This window comes from Plectropomus leopardus, chromosome 18 (assembly GCF_026936395.1).
Source record: "Plectropomus leopardus strain MGB_pleo_1.0 chromosome 18, ASM2693639v1, whole genome shotgun sequence".
Taxonomy (NCBI): Eukaryota; Metazoa; Chordata; class Actinopteri; order Perciformes; family Serranidae; genus Plectropomus; species Plectropomus leopardus.
The window spans coordinates 9301154-9325479 of NC_142193.1; the positions used below are offsets into that span (position 1 = coordinate 9301154).

The 24326-nt window shown below is 38.5% G+C and overlaps 1 protein-coding gene across 5 annotated transcripts; it reads right to left on the reverse strand.

The window, feature by feature from the left end:
* Positions 1-47: 47 nt before the first annotated feature.
* On the reverse strand, positions 48-22693 carry LOC121957255 (uncharacterized). Of its 5 annotated transcripts, XM_088091325.1 has the most exons (26): positions 22544-22693; positions 18041-18126; positions 16414-16467; positions 16034-16060; positions 15341-15400; positions 15220-15252; positions 14602-14676; positions 14366-14446; positions 13204-13233; positions 12876-12920; positions 12434-12484; positions 10145-11206; positions 7381-7443; positions 7222-7269; positions 7059-7106; positions 6382-6435; positions 5208-5243; positions 5037-5096; positions 4688-4723; positions 3808-3849; positions 3553-3612; positions 2103-2177; positions 1661-1693; positions 1295-1333; positions 709-765; positions 48-484 (listed from the first exon to the last, which is right to left on the reverse strand). In XM_088091325.1, the coding sequence occupies exons 2-26, from the start codon at positions 18105-18107 to the stop codon at positions 480-482; spliced, it is 2241 nt and encodes a 746-aa protein (XP_087947451.1). In that variant the 5' UTR covers positions 18108-18126; positions 22544-22693; the 3' UTR covers positions 48-479. The 5 variants fall into 5 exon arrangements, with proteins under 5 accessions (XP_087947451.1, XP_087947452.1, XP_087947454.1 ...); XM_088091326.1 differs by lacking the exon at positions 16414-16467; XM_088091328.1 differs by lacking the exon at positions 10145-11206.
* Between the last annotated feature and the right edge of the window lie 1633 nt (positions 22694-24326).

The window sequence follows — 24326 nt, forward strand, 5'->3', positions numbered from 1 at the left end:
GTGTTGCCTGACATGAGAAAGGAAGTGGTAAAGCTTCCTGTGTACGGATGAGGCTTCGCTGACATTATTACATAGAACAATGTGTGCAGGTAAACACAATGGTTTTACTCAGAAGTTTACGTTCAGCATCATTTGACGTATAATTTATTGGATTAAAACGGTAAAATCATTTTTGATATTTATTTTAAAACATAGAGGAAAATATCTTGCACTTAACAAATATTCATGATATCAATCACCACCAATTTTGTTCAGCGTTGACAGAGTAAGACTGGTGGGGCACTGCAGGTTTTGGACCAACAAAACAAACAGGTAACAAATGTCCACTTACAGACGAAGACAAGGGATTAAGGAAAATAAAGCAAAACAGACAACACAGCAGGACAAACTGTAGTAAAACACACAAAGAGCTTGGAAAAACACATTACACGGAACACTTTATGGAACTGATCCACTTGAAGAAGTCCAGGTCATTTGAATTAGCCTGGTTAAAGACAGAGACAAGGAGGACAGGGGAGAGGAACACAAAGACAATGCATCAGGAAAAAATCTATGAATTTGATTTGTTGAGGACAAACACAAGACAGCAACAGAATTTATGTGGAGGTAATGAAATCACACAATCCCCCCCTTGCTGTAAGTTTTAACAGTTTATGGTGTTTTAGCTGGGCTTTCATGCACCAGTTGTAAACCTTTCTTCATTTTTACCTTTATATCCATTTCCAAGGGCACCGTTCACTCCGCCATATTTGCCAGCTTGCTCTCCTGTGAAAAGATCAACCCAGTTCAGTGTTATAAATGTGCTCAGAGGGAAACTGCGACAGTGAGAAAAAGAGGCTTGAAAGCTAAGTTAACCCTTGCGAAAAAAGGGTTTAGTCTTTTATTAGAGGAGTCAGCCAACTCATTCTGCAGGCTCTGCACCCTTGAGTGGAAAATAATCCATAATGCATGCAGTTATACTTTTGGCGTGAAAGCAATTTAAGTAAAAGTATATGTTCAGAGCATGTAAAAAGAGCAGTGGTGAGTAGAGTTCATTTTCCACAAATAGCTGTACCTCGTTTGTTTTACTCAGGAACACAATGCACATGTTTGTAAGCACAGTAATATTTAGACATGTGCAAAACCGCGCAATAATTAGATGTGATAGCTATTTTGTAGCACAGCAAAATGTGCAATGCACTTTGTGCTGCCACAGTAATCTTTTGCAAGAGGACTTGACTAATACGGTCAACAGAAACAGCCAAGTGAGTGGAAGTTGATCATTAAGGAGGAAGTCTGAGGGTTTCTTGCTTACCCAAGGCATCTTGAGTTGCTCCCAGCTGTGCACCGTAACCTTATCAAACACAAGCAAGGAGGTTACATTTTAAAACAGAGAAAATACAAAGAAAACATTTTTGTTATGATTTTTTGGGACTGTGAGAGTAGCTGGAGGAATGTGTGCAGCTTTAGTATGTACTTAAAAATTCAAATAGAGAGATAAAGATACAATACTAAAAATACTTATTACTGTCATGCTCATGCAGTCACCTCTGAATATCAATATAATGTACTGTTGTGATAAAAGATACACAGTAGGGGTCTTGCGCATTGTGTAAAAGGATGTGTGTTTGTGTTTGTGTGTGTGTTTCTCTTGCGGGTGAAACAATGCATGGAAATTGACCTGTTTGTTGAGCTCCATATCCTGCACCAGGCCCTGAAACAACACAAAACATGTTAATAGTAGTAACAATGATGAGACACAAACATGCACAGTTCCATCTCATGGCATAATCTTATTTAAAATCAGAAGACATATCTGCTGTCGGTCCCATAATGCAAAGACAGAGAAAAAGAAAGCAATAATGTTCAGGGAAAATCTGATATCTATGGCTGAACTCATGACAAATAAAAACTGATAGAAGGCTCCTTTGTTTATTGTTTGTGTTCTTAATTAATTAGCATCGTGATCTGTTTTCTCCATCATCTGTTTTACTGAGAGTTCCAACCGCATCGGTGCTAACCTGGTTCAATAAAAAATAGCCAACACTTTGCTGCTTCACAGCTTAACCGTTATTTTTCCATCACACAGTTTCTCACACTTTATAGCTCACACGAACACTCACCATATTTGTTGGCGGTTTTGGTGCCTTCAGCAGCGAGGTTGAGCTGCTGAGCAGGATATGGGTAGCCACCATCACCTAGGTGGGGCGGGTGGGGTGGGGGTGGGGGTGGGGGGGTGACAAATCCGTTAAATGTTTAACTGTTCTGTTAGCTATGATGTTTTGATCAACAGGATGGGTGAGTGTAATCTAATAAAATGAAAATGTTTGCATTCACTGGAGACAGGAGTCATTGTTTGCTGGAGTTTATTCCTTTTAACCAATGAGGGCTCGTGTGTTTCTATTTTTGCTTTTGAGCCATAAAGTATTCTGAGGCCCATGAAACTGGGACAAAAACATCAATAAACTCACATGACTAAATCTCATTTACAAAATGTCACATAAACAATACACACAAAAGTGTTCTGATATATGAAAATAACAAATGAGATGGACCAAAAAAAATGGGCGTCCATTTTTTTTTTCTTTTTATATCTGGACACCTTGGAGTGTATTATTACGCTGACCATGGTCACTTATTTACCACAGGCAAAAAGAGACACCATGTTTTAATCATTTGTTTACTCAAGTTGTACTAGAACAAAATCCACTGGTATTGTGCTTTATCAAAAAGAGCTGCTGCAGTAGTTGCAGTTGTTCAACATGTTGAGATATGGCTCTTGTTTTCATTCTTGAAGAGAGCTGATGAGAGGGTTCATTCCACTCACACATCTGTGTGGTAATTATATGGCTGGAGCCAGCAGTCAGTTAGCTTAGCTAAGCAAAATGGCTGAAAATGAAATTTTCCAGCCCGCAAGCTAAAAAGATTAGCGTGTCCTCTAAAGCTCACTATAAACACATTATATCATGTTAATTAAGTAACAATTTGCTGTTTAATAAGGAATTACGCTGTATTTTCCAAAATGCCAAGCTAGTCCATTAAAGTATTCTTTTTGATAGAAAGACATACCTGCAACCACAGATTCAAATCTCATACTATCTTGCTTACACCACCTAAGTCTTCTACTCTGTAATGTCTATGTAGCTGCCTATGTTTCGTTGTTGATTGTTTCGGTTTTATTTCTAATGTGTTTTTGTGCTGCTGAACAGGAACGTGCTGAAAACCAGTTTTTAACTGAGTAAGGGAAATAAGCTAAATTTAACTGTACCACACCTGATGTTAGAATAGAACAGAATATATCTTTATTGTCCACCAGGGTGGAAATTTGTATGTCACTTTTAAATTATTTTCTGTATAAATAAATGAAGTGACAGTTATATTTCATGCTGTAGTAGAACAGAGGTCTAACAGCTGAAGGATGTTGAATTGTTCTTTGACTTTAGTGACGCCTGCCAGCCAATCAGAAACTATTTTCAATGGCCCCAGTAGAACTTCTTCGTGTATCCATAACACAACTGTAGTCTATTTCAGATTACAGTTGCAACTGAAGTTGCAAACACAAGAAACTCTTACCCTCCAATCCAGTAGGGATCACTGGAGCATTACCATAAGGGACCTGAGCAGCTCCTGCTCCTACAGGAAAAGGGAAATAGATAGGCAAACTGAGTCATGTCTATTCTCTCTGTTAACCCTTCCACCTCCACATGCCATTAACCAGCCCTGTGCTAGCTGTACTAGTTCATATCTGACTCATGCATGGAAGACCACATTGATGGAAGCCTGACTAATAGTGTGACAGAGGGATGAGGTCATGTCAACACTGCTCACCATATTTTGCACCAGTTGAGTCCAGTCCTGCACCAAGTGCTCCTGAAAGATGATAAGAGAAAAGGGGCTCCAGTGACAAACATGACACTCAAATGTGGTCCTCCAAACCCCTACTGGTGACAGGAGATATGCACGTCCTCATACTTGTATATGACCGTTAATATTCACAGTTTTAAACATGTTACCATTGTGAAACAGTTGCAGATGCACCAAAACTACTTGGTTAGGTTTAGAAAAAAAAGATCATAGCTTGGCCAACAATAAGAGAGTTTGTTACTATATGTAACATAATGTGTATATATGTCACTTGACATACTATATTATGTAGTTAAAAGGACTCAAAGCTGACTTTTGGTTTCACAGGAGAGACAAACAGTGGCCTCCTGGGTGAGGGTCCTGTTGTTTGACCCATCCATCTACTCAAACTACCCCCTTATGCAGACTTTCTCACTCTTGATACTATATCACCCAATTTCTCCCTCAGCTCCTGTCAAAATTACCAGCAGAGGGGTTGTAATAAGCTGCACAAACCAAGTGTGAGGTCATATATTGGAAGTATGTCTCATTTTTAGCTGCTTTCATGTTGCATCTGTGTTCTGACTGAAACTATGCCGGTATGTAATATATGATCGAGTTACAATTTACTATAAACAAGGATAAATCATCACAGAGCCTGCAGCTTTGCATGCTGAGAAGTGTTTGTTCATGTTACCTTTCTCATTAGTTTATTTGTAAATTGTATGTTTTTGAGTGTGAAGCCTTTTTGGAGTAATTCATACCTGTAGTATTTCTATGTGCATAACAGTAACAGTGTTTGGAGACCAGAGATGCAGTGTAATCTCTGATGGTGCTTCATCCTTTTATCTCTTATCATACGCACCAGGGACTTGTCCAGCGTAGCCTCCTGCACCGAGGGCTGGAAAAAAAAGAAAACACATAAACATGCAGGTGAGACATTGTTCATCTATTAACTGATTCACTTTCAAATAAAACTGGGTGAAAAGCGTCTAGATGAGCACTAAATCAGAAACCACCAGATTAAACTGGTCAGTTTCTATAAATAAGAGACAATAGCTACACCCAGTGGATAAAATACCACACTGGACATGTTCAGCAGAGGACGGCCTCTTATTATTTCAGCTGTAAAACGTCAGAAGTTAAAGCATCTATGGGTTAGTGCCATCACCTGTTATGGGTTTGAACAGGTTATAACTCCCCAAAACTGTTACCTTCATGCTTCCCTGCTTTGTTCTCAGCACCATCAGCTAACTCTGAAGGGTAACCAAGCCCTGAAACATAGTTCTAATTAGCATTATAATTATGTCTGCGAACTTATGACTCTCCAAGTAGACTGAATTCTCCTTAAGCTTCTTTATTTTGTTTTCAAAAATGAAACTCACCAGCCCCTTGACCATCGCTGTAACCATTTCCATAACCTGTTGAAAGAAGGAGCTATATGTGAAAATATTTAAAAATAATATTTACCTTTAGAAAAAGAATTAAAAGCTCATCTTTTGACTGTATCTGACATTTCTGACTGTGATCAAAAACAAATAGAAAGCACAACTTTAAGAAAGTCTTCTACATGCATGTGAAAAAAAAAAGCTTTTGCAACGGCGCCTCAGAAAAAGAACAAAGGAAGTCACTGGGAACACAAAGGATCAGCCTGTCTTAACTAAATATCATCACTACTGTCAGTGACGCCTTTGATGCAGATTTCCTCTGACACCACACAGAATAAAAGGTGATCCTTGGTCTGTGGAGGCAGACAACTCACATTTTAAAGATAAAGGTTGTGTTTTTATATTTAAAGGAACAGTGTGTAGAATTTAGTGGCATCTAACTATGAGGATTGCACATTGCAATCAGCTGAAACTTCTCCCAAGCATTAGCTCTTGGTTAGCATTCATTCAGTGGACATTGTTAAGGAGATTTTTACCAGGAGTTATCTGTAGAGGTCTCTTCCTTTATGAAACAAATGGACTAAGCAATTTAAACAGGTAAAAACACTGATTTCACATCACATATCAGTGCTTCTCCAATGCTGGTCAGCTTGTCCCAGATTGGCCACTAGCTTAGCACCCGTTAATGTGTGCTCACCTTTTTTCTGATCTTGATATTCAGGGGTGTTTTTTTCATTCAGCTGGATTATCTACAGACGTCTCTTCCTCCCCCAAACAATTGGACCCAGTGATTTAAACCACTAAAAACACTGACTAATGCAGTTTCAAAAAATCTGTTTTTTCTGACACTACTTGTCGCTGTGGGGCTGTTAACTACGGTTAGTGAGGGAAAAATGCAAAATGCAGGCAGTGCAACATGGTGGTGGACCCTACTGACAAAGATTTGCTCCCTGTGTAAACAGCTCATTCCCGGTCACATAATTCATCATTCATTTTAAACATTGAATTGCATTAATTGAATTACATTAAATTCCATTTCTGCCAATATATTCCCCTAAATCCTCCACACTGGACCTTTAAATTGTCATCTATGTTGCCTCCTGTAACTCAAAGTAATTTGACTGGCAGAATATGAATCTCTGTGTGCATGTACTGATGAGTTGTCACTTACCATAGCCATTTCCTCCCATGGCACCCAGGTATCCTGTTGCTCCCTCACCATAGCCTGTGATAACAGGAATTTAAACATATTGCATAAGACACAGACTCTCATTACCTTTGCATTTGTTTACCTAAATACATCAATATTTAACTTGGGTCAAATATGAAACATGGAAAACTACCAGAGAAAGATAATATTTGACTTCCAGGCACATAAAAAGAGGAGGAAAAGGCATCCACAGGAGAATAATCTAAAATGTTTTTTGAATAATCTTTTTTTTGATGTTTTGTTGTTGTTTTTTCACAAATCACTATCAATTATTCAACAGAAAGGTAAAAAAAGTAACTAAAGCAGCTTCTCCTCTGACCTTTCAAAGAAAGTGAAGGTGAACTCAAACAAAGCTCTTTTTTCTAGAAAGACTCACAAGCAAATGATCGGTTTACAAGGCAAAGTAGGAGTAACAGCTGATTTTCTGCTGAGTGACATGTGATCTACTGTGTGTCCTCAGCACAATTTAGCATATTCTAAACAGTAAAATGCCAGTGGAGAAAACTCCTGATTCTCTTGTTTGCAGACAAGCTTCTGGGGTTAGGGCACTGGGTCTGTGGAAGAGGCCCTTCAAAAATCAAAAGAGTACAAACTGGCATCAGAAAGGAGAAAGACACAGTGGTTGAATTACTCCTCACCTGGCGCAACACCTAGGGGATATCCACCCTGTCCAAGAGCAGTAGCAGCTGAAATTTATTTAAGAGAGAAAGAGTAAGGAGTTAAGACATGGTGCAAAAGTGAAAAAGATGAGAGCATAAACCCTAAATCAATCATAGTAAATAAAAAATGAATAGCATGTACCTCCAAGTTTGCCAGCTGCACCACCCAAGTATGCCCCCTGTCCCAAACCTGTAGGCAGTGCAGGGGAATCCTTTACAACAGGTAGGTTAAATCTACACCAGTATCTCCATCTGCTGGCAAGAACTGTTTCCTCTTTTATGTGTCACTGCCCAACATTACCTGCTCCGTAGCCTCCAGCGCCCAGGCTGGCTCCAAGATAGTTTCCTGCTCCACCAAGATAACCTGTGGAGGAAGTTAACGCAAGCTCAGCAAAATCACCTGTGATGTGTTGTGGACTGAAGGGACATGATCCCTGGTTTGTTTTTATAAAACATTAGTGCCAGCATTTATCACTCTGCTTATGTCTGAAAGTCAGGTTTGAATCCAGATCACACTATTTAACACATGACAAACCTGGGACATAATATCCTGCCTCATTCAACTGTTTCCATATACAGAAGTTACAGTGGCTTCTGTTGATGGAGTGTCGGACATGTGCAGCTGACAGCAGAACAAAAACCAAACACACGCACAACAGACTTCAACTTGTTTGCAATGGTTGGATGTTTTTTTGCACCCTCTTCACTGGACACTTTCCTGGACTGAATCCCAAAAAAACAACACCAGATGCTGAATCTTCTTTTAGCATCGCTTTGCAATAACTGTATAACTTCTACTCTATGTGGGTCACTTATACACTTTTTTCTCCTCATTTTCTCTGTCTGGTATATTTCACAGCATAACAAGAAATACAGCAAGACTTTAAGAACTTTGACCTAAACCTCTTTGTCCTAACAACTACATCAGTGATTAAGAGACCATCACCTGAATCAACCCAAAACAAACATTAGCCTTTAAATGCACAACCCAGGGTATCACTGGATAACACAAAACCGTCCATAAAGATATGTTCAAAGGACAACAGAGATGTGCCTTTGTCTTTGGGACTTTGAGCTCCCGAAGGAGGAACTTTTTAACAGAAGACTTAACTCATTTTAGAAAATCCTTTCAAAACAGGACTGCATTCAACAACTGTATAAAACATGTGAAACTGTTACAAATAAGACCAATACATGGCATAGCTGAAATAAATATATATTAAAGTACATATTTGGTTTGATACAGAAAACAGAGAGCAAAAAACCAACACATCACTTCTTATAGCACTCAAAGGTCCTTGTGCAGTTGATTTAGTGTCCTCCTGCTTGTGCTCTTATTTTGGAGCAGTGAGACTCAAGAGCACAATCTATATTGTCAGTAAAGAGCTTCGGACATCTTAATTTATCCTCAGTTGTTTATTTGTATATCAGTTTCTCATACTGTGTTACGCTGAAGAACACTGTTCTTGCATGCCTCCAGTAAATGAGAAATCCAAACATAAGGGTCCACATTGAACAACAGCAAAACTATTTAAATACAAACCCAAACATCTCGTGCAGTATATTCCAAGTCTCATTTGTCCAAATAAATGAATTTTCGCTAAAACTATACTGTAAAAAAAGCGCAACTAAAATCCATGCAAAGGTGAAATTGTAATTATATATAAAGGACACTGCTCAATATGCCACACAATGCACACAGGCTAATGGTTTTACCATTTGTAATGCCACCTCCCAGCAGTAGGCACATGACCTTGAAACCACAACAACTTTCATAACTTCTTAACTGGCTCACACAAAGCAATCAGTTATATGTAACTGATCAAAACTCACAGACTCTTCAGAATTCACACACAGACAATCAATATTATTTAGCTTCAGTATCACACCATGTAGCTTCAGTATACTGTAAGTGTTGATATTCAAACCAGTCTGGCGAGTGTGCATTGAAAGTATAGATAATGGAAGACATGCGGTGGGAACCATGTGAGGCATGCTGAAAGATGTATAGCTCATTTATGCACTCAATTAATCTCTATGGAAAAAAGCATGTCATGATGACTAAACAGCAAATGTGCCCAGTTGAGATTGTGGGCACATAACTGTTATGTCAGTTTGGAGGAGGAAAAGCGTAATTTAATATGCCGTCTCAGTGATATGGAAAACGATAGTAGAAATTAGTTCCTTTATGTTTTCTGTTGTCCATTTCACTGGAAACTGTACAATATATTGATTAGTAAGATAACAGCATATTGATTTAGTAAATATGAATGATGTAAAAAGACTAAGTTGGTTGTTCACATAAAAGACATTTATAGTAGCCAGTTACTTGGAGAAACTGTTAGCTGACAGGAAAAGTCCTTTTATCAGGATAAAGTGTTGGTATTTAGCAGTTTTTTTTTAATCAATTTGAAGTTTTACACATAAATATGTTGCAGAAGAATACAGAAGTACTTTACAATGTTGTAACTTAACTGCACTTTTGTTATTATATGTTTAAGATGCATGTTTTGATTTGTAATCCCATATGGGATGGGACACAGACATAAATAGCTCAACTCTAATCATGATCTAAAATGCACAACAGCATTAAAGAGGCAAGCAAAAAGACCTCAAGGCATGAAAAAACAAGAGGACCAAGACAAAACTGGTGACAGAGCAACGAGTCTGCAGCTACTGTCTTTAGCTTATTGGTGAACAGGATAATACAGGATCGACATGAGCACTGCTCCCAAATGTTACTGCAGCTGCCAGCCAAACGTATCTCTCAACAGTGTAGCAATGAGGAATTATCAGTCAGATACTCAAAAAAAACCAAAGTTTTTGTAGAGTCTCTACTTTCCAAAGACAACACACACCTGATAAAAGGTGATACTTGTAAATGAAGACAGGAATTAAAAGAGAGGTGGGAGATAAAGAATCAAATAAATATGAACTATTTCATTTGTAATTATTCATTTGGATAATGGATAAGAAGTGGGATTTTGGGGGAAAATATAGTGGAGATCTCAGGAGTGAACAAAGAGACATTATGACGGTGTATAAAGACAAAGCTTTGCTCTTACTTGTTGCCTGGTTTTTCCTCCCAGTCTGTCCTGGGATACTGAGAGCTTCTGACTCAGTGACATCACGTTCGGCATGAGAAAGGTGTTTCAATTTCTGACCATCAGCAGTAAAGCCTTTAGCTTCTTGCCCTTCTACTGAGGCAAGACCCAAACTCTGGGTTCCAATTGCACCAGGGATCACCAGTCCATAGCTACCCCTTCCTTGTGCTTGAAGAGTTAGAGAACCATGATTAGGATTTTCAACAGCAAAAGACCCGCGGATTCTAGGCCCACTTTTCTCTTTAACTGCAAGGTCTCTGACGGCCTGCCCGTCTGCCACAGGGGATAAATAGCTTCCTGTTCCCTGACCTTGTGGAGCAGAGAATATATTACCTCTGCCATCTTGAGTTTGTGGAAGAGGCTGTTGATAGTTTCTCTCTCCTTGTGCTTGTGGAGTTGCAAGTCCAAGATGTTTGCTGTCCTTACTGACATGAGGCTGGTGCACTAAACCCTGAGTCCTCTGTGTTTCTGCACCCAAAAGCTCATGGTGATTGATTCCTAACACATCTGACAAATCACGAGTGGATCCACAGTTTGGGCCTCGCTGATTTTGCTGGAAAGATAAATCTAAGCCTCTTGCACTCTGTACCTGAGAGGATGCAGAAGCCAGGTTTCTGATGTTGTCTTTTTCAAGAGGCAATTGCTGTCTTACACCTCCAGCAGCCAGTGCGGCTCCATGGTTTGCTGTGCCTCCTCTTTCTAAGAGCATAGGCTCATAACCGTCTCTTCCTTGTGCTTGTGAAATAGCCAGACTAAGACCTTTGTTGTGTTTATCATAGGGTGTCAATGGTCCATGTCTGGATGACTTAACTGCGGGGTCAAGGCCTTTGCTGTCTCTTCCATGTGGCAGTAGAGCAGGTCTAAAGCCAGTTTCTGCATGTAATTCAGTAGCAGTAAGTATATTGCCCTTCCTCATGTCGAGCACTTTGGGTCCAAGAGTTCTGCTCTTTTCTCTCTTCAGATCTTGAACAGCTTGGCCTAGATTGGCCATCTGAGGTCCACCCAAATCTGCTGCAGACACACCTGACAGAGAAATATCATCAAGCATTCCATCTTCTTGGTGGTTCAGAGACAACAGTGTTTCTTTAAGGGTCAACAGCACACTGTTGTGGCCAGTGGCAAAAATATTTACTGTTCTGATTTTGAACTGATGTGTGTATCAGAGCATCCAATGCAATATAACACATCGTCTATAGAGTGATGGGTACTCAAATGGAAATAATTCAAGACAAAACGGAGACAAGACAAAATCCATTATGGCCCGAAATTAGTCCAGTTTCACAGGACAGAATCATCACCATAATTAGGAACTGAGACAACAAAGAGACAACACACAACTGAAGCCATATTTTGGAAGGACACACGTAGTACTTCTCACTGAGTCAGAGCAATGACATCAACACATGGCAACACAATGTTGCCACTCCAATTGATGAAATGCCATAAAACACACCAGTGCAGCACAAGACAAAGACACCACTTGACTCAGATGGCATCAGTGTGTGACAAAGACAACTGACAAATGAAGCTTGGTAAAACACTGATGGGCCAAGAAAGCAGAAGCCTACAGTACACAGCAAAAGTTTCAATAGAGAAAAATGTTTCTCTTCTTGACACTACAACGTTTTTATTCTGTAATCCATTTACTGTGAACCAGCACTGTGTGCAGAATATTTTTTAAAAATGTCATGGTTTACTGTAACCTGATATTTCCCAAGAATAAAGCGTGTGAATAAATTGTCATGGGTCCAAATAGATTATACAAGTGATCAAAACTTTAGATTCTGCAAAAATGATTACATGATGTTATGGTGCAAAATGCAGTTTTCACAATTATGACCATCGTAATTTAACAAGCGGTCAAGTGTGTATTTTGTTTGCATCACCCCTTTAGCTCTTGTAAACCACAGCACTTAGTATTCCACAGATATCAGCTTTCATTAACTCTGATTAACGCTCTGAAATTAAACTGCAGTAATAAGAGCTGGGGAACTCATGCAACATGCAACACAGGCGAAACACTGATAGACACACAATGTCACATATCAGCTCTGTGCACGCAAAATGAAACAGTGGAGCTGATGACAATGGTACAGTAGAAAGATGTGACTTCATGCAAACAAAAGCCAGCATGAACTCAACATCAGTAAATCAATGAATGCATTTCACAAAGGTTACGGACAACGGACAACTGAACAAAGACAGACACAGACTGACAAACACCACAAGCTGCTGTGATGAAGGTTTTACCAGGTTTCTGTTCCTTAGCCTTCTGTCCAGTGGGATACCCAAGTCCAATTCCTAACAACAGCAGAATAGGTCATTGATTTCACTCAGTATGCTAACTGACAGAGAGAACCAGGCAAATATAATGGCCGGATAAATCTGGAGTCTTCAGGCTTGTTTGCAAATATGAGCCTCTTTGTGTTACGATGAGTTCAGTTCAGCGGATCAGGACAGGCAGTTATTATAAAGAAAGATGTTGGACATGGTTTGCAAGAATACCCAACTACCTCAGGATGCGACAACAAAAAATGTGATAATTACATTCTCTTTTGTGTAATTCCATAAACCCAATTTTATCAATGACTGACAGGAGTGATGGCACATAAGAAAATACCCTGCGGTAAACAAATCTGAGCAGACTGGAAGAAGCAACGGGCTCTGAGGTAAGATCTGATTTATCACTTACCTGGTCGGGCTCCAGGATAGCCAATGCCAGCTAAAGCGCCATATCCTGGCAAGAAAACAAAAAGCCAAGTTCAGAGGAGGTGAAGCAAATCTGGAACTCTTGACAAGCACTCTGATTACATAGCCAGTACACCAGGGTTTTTTTTTTTTTCATTTTATACGGACAGATGCGATCTGCTCTTTATACCATGTCCACAGACAATGACAGTGTCTCTCAGTTGAGATTGATCAAACAAACAAGCAGACAGTTTATAGAGAATATAATTCATTGTGCACACTCCCATTGGGCAAACAATGTAAGGAAATCCTGGAATTAAATAATTGCTTACCTGGCGCAGTGCCGAGGCCAGCACCATAAGCTAGAAAGTAAGAAGTACACAGATAATTTATAAAGATTTCTATAGATGAAACTCAATTGTTTGTGTAAAATTTTGTCTTCGTCCTTGCCCTCTTCTTTCTCCCTTTGGCATGACACAGACTAATTCAGTGTAATGCCTTTAAAAAATACAATAAACCTTTAGCAGGATTAAGTAAAATTGATAAAGACACATAAACAGGAAAACAAGCACGACTATATATGCATCTTAAAGAGGAAATAACATTTGTTACAAATTGTCTCAGCTCCTTTCATATATCTGATTTCATTTTTGGACTGACAGTTTTCTGCCAAAAGTTTAATGCAGCACAGACAGCTACAGCTACTGGGGGTGAACAAAGTTTTTGAGAGACTAAACTGGGTTGCCTAAAGTCCCAGAAAACTTTAAATCTGAAATATTTCTCAATCGAATTAATAACATTTTTAATTAAGCAACAATCAAAGACTTAGATACTATTTATTAAAAAATAAATTCCCAAATATTCCACTAATCTGCTTCATTAGAGCCGTTTGAGTGAGGTTTGATCAAATTTGAATGACTGTGGCCTGGCAGCATACGCAAAAAGCCCTACAACTGTCAGCTGATTTAGTTTCATATGTTGCTAGGACTTTTTCTAACTGAAACCTGTCCACTGCTACTCAATAAGGAAGGCACAGACAAAAAAGGATTACAAAAATCTCTTATCTGAAATGACAAATTGTTACAATGTTGGCACATATTCATGTATGATCCTGTTGCTGATAGTAAGAGGATAGGAAAATGGATTTTCAGGGCCTTTAATATCATCAGCATCATTACAGCTTGCAGCTTTTCAAACAGCAGTGAGTCAGGCTTTTACCTTCAGGTGCTAAAATGTCAGTGAAATGTTGTTTATCAGGCTGACAGTCTGTTTTATAAATGTGTTGTCTATTCTGTAAACGTATCCAAGGTTTAGCTGACACTAATGTTTGCTAATGGCTGTTTTTTTTTTTATTCCAATACATGAATAAACTTTTTTTGTTTTTTTGCTTTTAAGGATTTTAAGGATTCAGCACCCAACTACACATATTGGGGTTAGATATTTCTATAAAATATCCACTGGATTATGCCATATTCCATTACACGTCAGTCTTACCACGTTTCCCTTGCTGGCCCATACCCAGTCCCAGTCCATTTAGTCCAGTCCCCATTGCCATTCCTGTGCCCAGAGCGGCACCTGCAATCCCAAGAAGGGTACAATGTCAAAAATGTGTAATATTTTCATAAACTAATTTTATCATCAACATGGAGCGAATCAAACAAATAAGTTAAGAGAAGATAATAAAAAGCAGATTGGCTGTGAGAGCTTGATAAGTGGTTATAATGATGTACCATAGGCTCCCTGGGCTCCATATCCACCTTGCTTCAGGCCTGCTTTACCTCCTAATCCCAGAGCTCTGTAACCTCCTGCAAAAACAATAAAACAAAAACACATTTCACATTGGTGTTTAACAGCAGAGTCTGCCAAAAGGTATCATCATTCACACTGATACACATTTCTCTGCCACGCGTCTGGCAGGAGGGTTTTTTTTCCACTTTGTAATCCCCCTCAATCCACCTCTGAAAAAACTCTTTATTATTTTAATGGTCATTAATGAAAAAAGTGATTCAGAATTTGTTCTTGAATTTTGATTTAATGTCCTCATTTGCCATTTGGCAAACCTGTGCTCTGTAAAACAGTTTTTGGCTGTATTGTACTTAGGTGTCTTACTCAGACAGTGAAGAGTTCATTTGAAAAAAAACCGATAAAAGCCAGTCCTAAAATTAATAAACTAACCCTAGTTTGATTGATATTCCTTGGACTGCAAAAAAACATGTTTTAGGGAAAACAATGCATTATCTGCTTTTGTACCCTTAAAGTGTTTGTCCTACCTCTGAGAACTCATTACAGGTTTACTAATTCTGCATGCAACCTGCATTATATAAAGATTTGTTCTTAAGGGAACTTACCATGACCAAGCTGAGCCCCTGGATAACGACCAACTAATTTTTTTAAAAAGAAAAAACACAAACATTACTTATCTGAAGGGAAAATAATATAAGAAAATGCTGTGCAGAAAGTTAAACATACTTCCTGTTTTCATTGCTTTGGCGCCATATCGGTTTCCCAGTGCACCAAGGGCACCTGCAACTGAGAAAAAGTAGAAAAAGTTTGACTTTAATGTCTTTTAGTTGAGTCTTAGTCCTTAACTGGAGCAAGACAAATGCATCCTTACGTTTGTGCTTAAACTATATGTCACAAGCCCACTTAAAGTGATAACATTTTATTTGAACCCTTAGCAGGACATACTTTAAAACAGATTCTCAACTTGTTTTGCCCAGGGGCCACTTTTGCATAACAACAGAAAGCCAAGAGCCAGTTGCAGGAGCCAGGTCAACTGTAGACAGGGGTTTTAAGGATTTGAGGGCATTCAGGGCTGAAAAATGTGTCTGGTGCATGTCACATGCTAAAGCACCCAGGTCACAGTTCATCTTTATGATGGGCTGCACTTATAAATTTAGGATATTACACTTAGGCATGTGCTCCTTATTAGACTCCTGACTTATCTGTAGCGTTATTTTGAAGACTTGCACAGCTAACAATGCACAAATATGCATCAACAAAATTATAAGTCAGTGAAGGTGCAAATCATGTGGCACTATATTTTCTACATAACTACACTGTCTGAAGCACATTTCTAATGTTAATAATTAATGTTATTAGTTAAGTGTTAAGGTTTTGTTTTAACTTAAATGGTTAATGTATGCTAAGAAAACCACTGACCTCCAGGCTTTACTCCAACGCCAACACCTGCCAAAAAAAACAGAACACAGACAAGAAGAGGGGAGGAGTTTGAGCAAATTTCACACTTATGAAAAAATATTTAATTTATACTTGGTGTTTCCATGGGTTGATAATATTATGATGCCTAGTTGTGCGGCTATAAACTGAAACAAAAGCGGACAATCTGTGTTAGCTGGTAGCCATTCCAAGCTAACCAACCCGAAACAGAGCTCCAAACTCGGGTATCTGAACCTTTGAAGCTCATAAATGACATGGTCATGAGGCGGAAAACTGCTGTTCTCCACTTTTCAAGGTAATTAAAACACAAAATACTTGCTTGAAGAAGTTAAAACAGATTTAACAAAAACTCTTTGACATACCTCTGGCTGGCAGCACTTTGCCCCAGGATACACTTTGAGGTTTAACTTTAACCCCTGAAAAATTAAACGATGTTACACATGCAGTTTGTTAAAAAAAAAAAAAAAAACATGCAGTTTGTTCATTAAATTTATAGATTTTTAGACCAAAACATAATCAAAAGGGGCTACTGCAGTATACAATTAACAAAAAGACCTGTTTCCAAAAAAAAGACAGAAAAAATCTTTAATTCAAAAATTAATTAAATTTCACAGAAAATAGTAAATACATATTAACCCCATGGTGGAAAGTAACTAAGTACATTTAGGTCTACTCATGCTACTTTTATTAAAGTAAAATATCTGATTATTTCTTCCACTAGTGGTTAACCCTGCATCCACTACATGGGAATTATAATAGTAATGCATGATGAACAAGCAATGTGCAAGTGTATTCAAAATTAAACATGAAAAAACAAAATTTCTAAACATTTGTGCAAATAGGCCTGTTACATAATTATTTGTCTTCAAGAAGTAATTTCAGTTTGAAGTGATTTCTTTTCTCTTTTTAGTAGATATCTCTGTTTGCTTGATACTTTTGTTTAAAGCTGACATGGAGCTGTATCAGCCAACACGCTGGATGTCAAACAAGGTGTTGCAAATAGCTGGAGTATCAATAATTGCATTTTTTTGACTAACATAACCTCCTGAAATACTTTCTCCAATTGGGTAAGTACTTTGAGAGACATATACTGCATCCTGACCTGGCAACAGGTGATGAGTGAGGAACAGATATCCATTGATGTAAACAGAGGATGAGACAAAATGGGGAGACTGTGTGGAGTCTGTTTGTTCTTCTCACGTTTGGTCGTCAAATTTTACCTGGCTCTGCCACTTTTTCATTGCATCCTTTGATTCAAAGAGATTAGATAATTTAAACCGCAGTGACTCACTGACGGTGGAGCCCACGTAGTCCACGAACTTTTTTTCTCGCTCAATCTCACAGACATGATATTTAACAAGTAAGTGAGAGTAAGGCGATGGAATTCTATCAAAGCTTTCAAGGAGAAATTATACTGCTTTTAAGAAACTGTATGTAAAGTTCTTTGTTAAAGTGATAATTTATCCCGACAGCAACAGACACAATTTTATCAATTCTAATTAATATATCAGAAAATTATTACTCTTGTCAGCAATAACCTTACTGTGCTTTACATTTTAATTAGGTCACAAGATAAGTCATTTTAGGTTTAACTGCAATAGGTATTTAGATGTTGTAGCAATATTATCTTTTTGAACCTGATGATTGGATATTTAGTAGATATAACCAATAAACTAAATTAAAGATTATACAAAGGTAAAGAGTAATCAAGAATCTGAAGTCTCCATCAATTAAATAACATATATCTGATCATTTTAAGTGACTATACATAATATTCTTACCAGTTAACATAAGCGGCCACTTGAGGAATTCAACAGGAATTAAATGGCTTTTCAACAAAAGCACAGAAAATGTGCTGACAGGGTTAAGACGGGCTGAAAAAACCAAATCTTATCGAATAATAATCTGAAGTTTGACAAAATCTTAAGAAGATAGTTAGTATGCAACCAGAGTTCTGTTTTTACTTATGAAATCCTGTGTTTCTCTTACCGCCTTGCAGAGTTTGCTGAGCCAACCAGAGAACCAGCGAAGTCTGGAGCAGAGCTTGAACCAGCATGATGGAGGAGTAGAAAAAACTGATGAAGAGCAGAGAGACAAACTTATGAGCAGATGAACAGATGGATGGATGTTTAAAGCATTACTACCCCTGATGTCTTATATATAGTGTTCTCTTTGATGCACTCCCACTGCCCAGTCCTGCCCTCTGCACACACACACTGGTCTGATTGGGCAAAGCTAAAGGCCCATTTTGGTCCATTTCCATTCGCTGAAAATGCGCACACACAAGGTAAATGAGTTTTTGTACTTTCTCCTGCACCTGAGAATTCACACATTCTCTTTACCATCTCTGCGCTTGGCATGTTGCACTCAGAAATTATGAGATTTGTGAGAGTCAAATGTGTACAAGTGTAGGGATGTAACTAGATGACAAAAACAACAAAGCAACTGGGTACAAAAATCCCTTTAGTAGACTCAAAGTCTGAGAGGAAATTCTTCTCTATGAGTACGCACTAAAGAAAAAAAAAACCTGAGTGTACGTCTGACTTCTCTGCCACATGCTGCACTGTTAACAGGCTTTCCATACACAGACTTAAGAACTCAGGATCCAACGGTCTGTTCGTTACATACAAGTTATGTGTGCGCTGAAATGCAATTGGGCATGCTCCAAAGGTTGTGCTTCAAGATAAGTGTGAAAAAATATGGATTTTAAAAAAGAAAGAAAGTAAGTAATGTGAGGGTTTTTTAGTGAAGCTCAAATATGCATTGAGCAAAGCAGAGCAAAGTGTTCAATGAGCAATGTGCTTGATGAGCTACAGGAGGCCATAGGTCAGTGTATGGATTGCCATTCTGTTGGCTTGAGGAAAGAAGCTTTTTCTTTTTCTCTCGCTGCAGAAGTTGGTAATCTGTTACTGGGATGGTGAGAAGGCTTCATAATCTTACCACTGCTGGTTCTGCACTTTCTGGTGTAAGTACTGCACAGTGAGAGTTGATCTGACTGTCCATCACTCTTTTAAGGGTTCTATGGTCTAACCAACCGTTTTTTTAAGGGGTCCCTTTGTAAAGTGATGGCCCTGGACTTAATGAAATATTTTATGGATAACATAAAAAAAGAAAAACAATAACTAGGGATGCACAATACTGGACTTTTTGCCAATATCCGATATACCTTTAAATAACAACTAATTTGACCGATAATCAATACTCACTATTATTTACTTTTTTCCCCACCGTATTTTAGTCATCATCAAGTCTCCTCAGTGGTTGAATTAACATCATATTATGCATACTCTTGTCTTTATGGCCCACCAGCAGATGGAGACATAAAATACAATGATTTTCAGTGTAAGTAATATTCAAAAATTATATTACAAAAAATGGCAGAAATCAGCATGCTGGCCATTTACAATGATTCATTTTAAAGCCAATAACTGCAGATACCAATGATGTACCAATATTATCTAACAGTAACAGTGAAGAACAACTGATAAACACAATTAACCCAAATAGTGGACACAACAACTCCTGGAAGTTTGTATAAAATTATTTGGTTGAATATTAAGCAGATTATTTCTGTGATTAATGCATTAGAGATTAATTTACCTGTTATTTTTTTAGGATGTTTTTAAATGATTCTCTGTCTGTTGGTTGTTGTTTTTTTTTTTTTTAATTAACAATCAGACACACAAATTCGATGTTTTCTTCTCTCTGATGCTTGTCCATTGTTCTAGTGGCTCTTTGATGGTTGTAACTGTGTTCAATGTGCCTTTATCCTTTGAGATTTTTCTAAGAGTACATCTTGAATGATCATCTTAACTCTAAAATAATGTAATTTAGTTGTCCTCACAGAAATGAAAAAAAAAGCTGAGGTATAGGCCTACTGCATATTGTAAGGAGATGTTTTCTTATGGTAAATCCCTCAAAATCAAGAAGGTCTCACAACCCTCTGTAAAGCTTTGGTGGCCCCAAATGAAGGTTGGGATCCTCAGTTGGGAACCAGTGGTCTAACAGAGCAGTTTGGTGATGCTCCCCATTAGGATGCTTTCCAAACCACCACACTAAAAGGTCTTCAAACACACGCAACAGTGTTTGCTCCATAATCAGGAACAGCAGATAGCAGTTTTATAAGGGCGTGACGATGATGTCTTGCACACACAAACACTCATACATAAATTATCATAGACATAAATGATGACTGAACAGCATCACAAACACTCATAATGAAAATACTCTGTCCTTCCACAATAAACTACTGCAAAATGAAAATGAAGACAGAAAAAATATATAATGATTTTTTGTTTAAATTAGGTTTCGACAGACGTGTTGAACTCGACTTTTACCCAAACAAACTCACCTGCCTAAAAGACAGTTAAACAACAGAAATGTTTCTCTTGGGTTTTGTTAATAGAGTAAACATTACAACTCCTATAAACAAGGGGAAAATAATGAGAGAAAGCAAACAATCTGTTTGAGTAACATAAATAACTTGCTAAAATGTGTGCACTGGAAAATGCAAAGTAAACATTACATAATTTTTGTGTCTGTGTGTGTTGGGTATGCAACAATAAACACACAAACGCATTACCGCTGTAGAAACAGCCCTCAGGGCTGCCACCTCAATTAAAACACAGTTTTAAAGGAGTTTCGATAGTTTTCTACAGAAGAGCATTGTAATCTCACTTTAAAGCTGGCTGTCAGCTGTCACCAGGCTTTCTAGGGCAGCATATTGTGCTAGCACAGTCTGTTGAGACTGTGTACAAGAAGCATTAGCCCATGGTGGCATCGACCCCAGCTCCAGAATCAGCCTCACTTATTGTGGGAGGTCCTCAGCCATTTCTTAAACTAATGTTTAAGTTTATGTCTTAACCTCAGGCACGACAGCACTCAATGCAAACGTCTGACTGGAGAATCACATATGATGCTTATGCTTTGACAGAACACGAGTTGTTTTTATGCCACCTGAGGAAAACTGAAGTCACACCTGCAGACCACCACATCGTCTTCTCTGGTGGTACTGAGCATAGGACAATAACATAACCCACGTCTGACTCATGACTCGTTCACCCATGATTCACCTTTAAACATTTATCTGTCTGCATGTTTGAGAGGTCCCTATTAAAAAAACAACAATCGGGTCAATTAGGACAGTGTCAATTTTTCAAGACTAGATGTCAAAGCTTTGAAAAGATTTGATTGTCAGAGGTGGTGCAGACTGTGCTGGCTCATTTAGCCAGAGAACAGTGCAATAACAGGGGATGCAGTGTCTGTGGAGACACATCTGGATGGCAGTTTAACTTTGGTCTGTCATATTGGAAACACTGTGTGCCCCAATATATACATACAAATTACATTCTGTGTATGTTCGTGTGCTGTCCTTATGCGTTCTTTAAGGTCGAAAGAGGAGAAACTAAAGATGGTAATGCATGACTTGAATCTAATGTTAGCTACAGGTGCTCCTACCACCCTACTTATGGTGCAACTGCTTGGACCACACCCATCTTCAAAATTAGCCTTCAACTTGATCTCAACTACTTAGCTTTAACTTTAATGACTGTATCTTACACAGATGTGATGCTATCATGTTGACCAAATCTGTCCACAGATACATAAAGACCTGCAAAGTACTCAAACTCACTTCTGTGGAAGTTCTCGATACGAGAGGTGACTATATTTTGCCATGATGACACACACAATGTGTGAAAACAATCCCAGCCCCACTGCCACAGCTGGTAAAATCTCTTTAATAAAACTTAACTGTTCTTAAACTGTAAAGTTTCCTGTCAAAAAACAAGAACAATAAGTTTACATACTCTATGAAACTCTGTAGGGCTGTGTGGAACTACAGAAGTAATGTAAACTAGAATTACCGCCTCACGGCTATATGCCTCCATACACCTGTCAAATTGCAGGTTTTCTTGAGATGTCGCATTTAAGAGAATGAGACAAATGCAAGGTCACAATGACCTTGACTTTTGACCAACAAAATCTATCAAGTTCATCCTTGAGTCCAATGGAGCATCTCTGCCAAATTTGAAAAAACTCCCTTGAAGCAATCCTGAGGTATCATGTTCACAAGAATAAGTAAAATTAGGTCATGGTGACCTTGACCTTTTGACTATCAAATTCTAATTAGTTCATTGTTGAGTCCAAGTGAAAGTGTGTGCAAACTGAAGTTCTAAAATTCCTTCAAGGCCTTATTGAGATATGAGTTCACAAGAATGGGCCAGACAGATGGACAGCCCAAAAACATTATGCCTTTGGCCACAGCTATCCCCAGTGAAGAGGCATAAAACTGTGTGCTGCGCGTGTCTAAACACTTTGTGTTACTCTTTGTATGAAAAGTGCCATACAAATAAAGATTTGATTTGATTGAATAAAAGGTCATTGTGCTGCTATTCTGTAGGATTTAGATATAATGTGTACTTCCTATAAAACACCCAGTGTGTGTGTCCATTAACAAAAGTCAGATTTATGATACAGTTCAGCACAACTCACCAATTGCTCTTGCAGTGTAGTCCATTGTTTCCTTCTCTCTTAAAGCAAAATGTTCCACAGAAAGTGCAAAACCACACAATTGGGCATAAACACAGACTGTAGCACTAGCAACAACCATTAAAAAACTCAGTGCTTCTTTAACAAAGAAGCAACACCTGCAACTGATTACTACTTTCTACCTCCTATTTAAGTCTACCAACCATCACAAAATACACCCTGCGCCACTTGGTGGTTGGAGGTGTAAATACAAATAATGTCAACTCTTGATACACATTTGAACATTCTCCTGAACAGCCTCACATTGGTAAAATAAACATCTTCACTTCACAAATCACTTTTACTCTGAAGAAATCCAATACAAAACTTAAATTTGAAGTTTTGTTTTTTTTAGCCTGTGACTGAAACTGTTGTGTTTTTTTCAGGTTTTATGCTTCTTTTTCAGTTTGTAAGCCAGTGAGGGCCACCTCCAGGGGGCTAAATATTAGTGTTCAGCTTCAAGTACCATGGACACATTAGGGGAAGAGCACAGAGACCTACAGAGTGATGGTGCTGACTCCCTCATCATGCAGGTATTTCGGCAGAACCTGTGTCTGGCCGTGCAGTTTTTGTCCTCAGAGTAAGGGACTAAACCCAAAAGAGAAAACATTTTGGTTTTGATGACATAACAGCCACAAATTTACTTGATCAAGGAGTCTAAAATAAAGAGGGACTTCACCACAGCTACCACAAGCCATGGTTGAGAATCATCACAGTTGTGGATTATAAAAACAAAATCTCAGCAATCAAATATTCTTTATGTCTGATTTGTTTTTTTTAAACTTCATCAATCATCCAGAATGTGCCTCATGAAGAGCAGAGACAGGTCTCCATCCAAAAAAGGTTCAATAAAGAGCTTAGATCTGAGCTACTCTGAAGTTAACACAGGAATATGGCAGCTAAGTGCCCAGAAAAGCGAGAGACACCCAGATTCACAAGGCAAAGATGGGACAGACTGTTACAACCGGCCGCTTTCACCTCTGTCCAACATCACACACACTTACTGCCTTGCACATAATCCAGAGTTTTCTTTCTCTTGGCAGGAATATACACAGACAGGGGTTGTGTGGGTGCTGAGGGATGGACGGTTAACTCATCTGAACTCAGTTTACACATCCTTTTTTATTTACATAATACAGTTTATGCGCACTTAAGGACAACTAAATCCTTCATGCTGTAATTTAAAGTGGTATCACGCTAATTCTAAGAGGATACAGTCAGGAAAAATAATCTGTTATACTTTAGGAAAATATATATTTTTTTATTTACACATCATTATGTGTCTGTGTCCGTCCTGTGCATGTTGTTGAGTCTACACAGCTTCCTCCAGCTGCTGTGCGTGTAGAAACTCCACACCCACTGATGGAAATGTTTTACTTCATCAGGGTCAGGTAGGAAACCTGTTGAACTAATTCATTCTGTATGTGGTTGCTCATCATCCTGGCAACAAAAAAAGCCTTGAATAACTGTGCAAATGAAAGTGAAAGTGGGATGTAAGTGGTGGACAAACTGACAGACCAACATTGTCATCCTTACATAGAAGGATTACTGAACGGGCCTTTCCAGGCACAGGTCAAGGGGCCAGAAGTGTAAGGGGGGCCTCCGTGCAATCAGCTGCAAAATGTCACTCAAATATACACACACTAACCAGGAGGAGATTAAAAATGACCACATAGAGATACAAAAGAACTGCAAAGTGTCACAAAATAACTACAAAAAGGTGCAAAACAACCACGAAGAAGTACAC

Bases quoted from the DNA above. Each gene is read 5' to 3' on its own strand.
- LOC121957255 (XM_088091325.1), bottom strand. From the start codon at position 18,107: ATGCTGGTTCAAGCTCTGCTCCAGACTTCGCTGGTTCTCTGGTTGGCT. The intron at 4,724-5,036 runs GTAACAGTTTTG...TTTTTTTTCCAG, and splicing joins CAAAGCAGGGAAGCATGAAG to CCCTCGGTGCAGGAGGCTAC. The intron at 2,178-3,552 runs GTAAGAGTTTCT...CGCCCCACCTAG, and splicing joins GATCCCTACTGGATTGGAGG to GTGATGGTGGCTACCCATAT.